The 3,255-nt window shown below is 42.2% G+C and overlaps 1 protein-coding gene across 1 annotated transcript in view; it reads right to left on the minus strand.

The window, feature by feature from the left end:
- The window catches only part of LOC106523172 (codanin-1), a gene marked incomplete at its 3' end in the record, with an annotated part of 15,632 nt that extends 13,494 nt beyond the window's left edge, over positions 1-2,138 (minus strand). Inside the window, 3 exon segments of the mRNA XM_014016517.1 lie at positions 592-792; positions 882-1,528; positions 2,001-2,138. Coding sequence (XP_013871971.1) covers positions 592-792; positions 882-1,528; positions 2,001-2,078 — 926 coding nt within the window.
- Positions 2,139-3,255: the final 1,117 nt, after the last annotated feature.

Raw genomic sequence — 3,255 nt, forward strand, 5'->3', positions numbered from 1 at the left:
AGCAGACAGAACTAGAAAATGGGAAATTTTATTATCTGAGAATTATTTTGTGCATTAAATTGAATGAACATGGTCTGGATAGCCCACAGACATACCATAAAAATTTCTAGGACCCATTATTGGTCTCCTTTAAGTTTTTTTTTATTGTGAAAAACTACCGTCTGTAAATCCCACTACTGTCATTAACACCACCTTGTGGCCACTTACCAGAAATGCACGTACTGTACAGTTCCACCAAAAGCTCCAGTTCTGACAAGAACGTGACTTTGGATAGTTCAGGAGAAGTGGTTTGTGTGTCTGGTGTAATTTTAGACCCTGTCTTGATCCCTGTTTTGGTGGGGGTGCAGGGGTCCAGGGGAGACGGCAGAGGGGACGTGACCAGCTGGGCTCGCTTTGTCCTACAAATGAGATTTCAGACTATAAAACAGGAAAGACTCACACAGACGGTGCAACAACTTCCCATGCTGTAAGATGTGCAAAGAGCAGTAAAACAAGGCATCTGTCAAACTGAGCAAACAAATATTATTTTAATCATCTATCAGTAATTTGTGGTTTGAGCCTCAGTGACAAGAATAAATGTGTATGTCTTACTTCTCTCTTTTAAGTAATTCCCTCTCTTCTTTCAGGCTCACTGGACTTCCTGCTGTCATCAGACCATCCAGTGTCTCTGGTCCTGATGGAGGGCCCGGAGCTTTGTGGAACGGGGTGGATGTGAAACACGTCTTTGGTTTCGAGTGTGGCCGATCTGCACTGACCGGAGTTGGGTTTATTCTTCTTGATGGTTTGGACATCCTGGAAGATAATAAAAACAAAAAAGTGAAAAAGTGGTCAGGCTTTTATTTTTAAAGATAAACAGCGAGAGGAAGAGAAACAGGACTCACGCAGGGGAAGACGACGATCCAACAGGAGGAAATTCCTCCAAGTTGTGGAAGTTGAGCTGACCTAAATTTGGAGGGGAAACCTGCTCACCTATCCTGCTATATCCTCTAACTGATCTCTTTCCTCCAGTCTCCCATCGTCCAGTCTCCTCCGCGTTAGAGCCTCCACGCCCTCCTCCGTGTCTCACTTGTCCCCCTGCTGCTGAGCTGCCACCACTCTTCTTGCGCCCCTTGTGTGACACATCAGGAGGAGACACCATGTAGTCCCCAAGACACATCTTCTGGCTGTGTCGGCGATCAGAGCCTGGCGGCCTGGAGGCAGGGCTCCATGCTGTAGACAAAGAGGGGCTGCTGAAGGCACTCACACCGCTCAGACCTGACTGACCGGCAGCATCAGACTCATTTCCAGGTGACAGAGACGAGGCGGGAGAAAACAGCTGCACACGACTGGAACTGCCCGCTGATCTGCACGCCACCTTGTCTGAGAAACCACCTTGAGACTGAGCCGTGGGCCTGGGACGGCTGGGGGTCTTAGCTGGAGTGGCGGGGCCATGTGTGAGAGCTTGACTGCTCTGCTCCCTCAGAAAGTTTAAAAGAAAAGGGACAAATTCGTGTTTCTGAACTGTCACTTCAGGTTCGCAGTCACTCTCCTTTGGAAGAAAAAGAAACAAATGTAAAAAAAAAAAAAAGTACATCATGGCAGATTGGGAAAATAAAAACTCTAAATGACCTAAAGATATTATGTTCCATCCATAGTAGACGCAAAGAAAATCAGTAACAATTCAGAGTAAAGCATCTGAGCTAAAGCTGCTAAATCCAAGCTAACATCAGCCAAGCTGCGTACACACACACAGTACCGTCGGTAAACAACATTAGCAACAACAGTATTTGGTGCAAACAATACAACATAATCGGCTTTAAACTCAAACAAATGTATTTTAAGCATAAAGGAAGTTAACAGCATCAACTACAACTCTGCAGCTAAATGCAATCCGCTAGCTTTGACAGCGAAAAGTTTTGTTTACAATCATCTGCGGTGTGTCATCTCATAAAAAACAATACATGAGGGCCTGCCTGGAGGAAATGTTGCTCCTGTGTTGTTGATAAATGTTGCAGACTCACCTCAACATTCTTCAGCCAGCCTACGACCTTGTTAATGTCCACTTTCCGCGACAGAACAGATTCCAAAAGAGCCGCCATTCTTGACTGAAGATGCGCGGCTGGGAGAACCTGGGAGGCAGGGAGGCGTGGTTAGCGTCTGCGCAGGCGCAGTGAGAAAATTTCGTGTTTTTTTTCTTCCTTTTTTCAAATAACTTTATTAACAACACACTATAATGACATGAGATTTTATTCAATAATGGATTTAATAAATGATGTCCTGCTCTGTATTATTCCATTTTGAGGAATGAGAACGAAGACAAACAGAAATAATATTTACAAATGGTGCAATTATAGTTTCTGAATCACTTAGAGGAAATCTTTGTAACACAACTGCAAAAATTGAGTAAGATTTTGTTTCTCTTAGTGTATTCTGAGATGCAAAACTAAAATATTGATTTAATCCCAAACTTATGTTCTAAATATTTTTGTTTGCTTCACACCCATAGTTAACTGTTTTAACGACAAAGGCTGATAGTTTGAATTCTATTAAGAATTATAGTTTTCCAAAAAAATGTTTTGTTGATATGAAAGTGACCATCATCACCATCAAATGTCCAAAATTCCCATTTTCAATTCCAGCTGTTTTATAACACCACAATATGAAAGGGCAATAATGTTTTGGCCTTTGTGCGTTTGTTAGCAAATTCTCTCATAAAACATTGAGTTTTATGAGACAACTTTTTGTGAAACTTTCAAAAAAGTAGTCATTGGGTGTAACTGTACAATTGGTTAATTTCTGGATCCAATTCAATTCAAGATGGCCACCATAAACATCTGATCTTAAGACTGTAGAAAGAGTACATGTATGAATGAGAGGGCGGCAGGTGGAGCAGTGAGGGAGGGGAAAGGTGTTGAACTTCATGGTCGACTGTCCAGGAGGTGAAGAGGTGAAGAAGAGAGCCCAGGCAGGGTAGCTTCATCTGATTTATGACAAAACAGTGGAAGAAAGGAAAGGTTCAGACAGAACTTGAAGTGTTCGAGCTGAACGTGTTGAGGTTCTCCTTGGAAGTGACAAGGATGGTTAAGATTAGGAATGAGATGTAAGCAAAGCCAGCTATAGTGGGGAAAATAAGTATTTAGTCAGTCACCAATTGTGCAAGTTCTCCCACTTAAAAAGATGAGAGAGACCTGTAATTGACATCATAGGTAGACCTCAACTATGAGAGACAAAATGTGAAAAAAAATTTGAGAAAATCATTTTGTCTGACTTTTAAAG

Source organism: Austrofundulus limnaeus, unplaced genomic scaffold, assembly GCF_001266775.1.
Source record: "Austrofundulus limnaeus strain Quisiro unplaced genomic scaffold, Austrofundulus_limnaeus-1.0 Scaffold147, whole genome shotgun sequence".
Classification (NCBI taxonomy): Eukaryota; Metazoa; Chordata; class Actinopteri; order Cyprinodontiformes; family Rivulidae; genus Austrofundulus; species Austrofundulus limnaeus.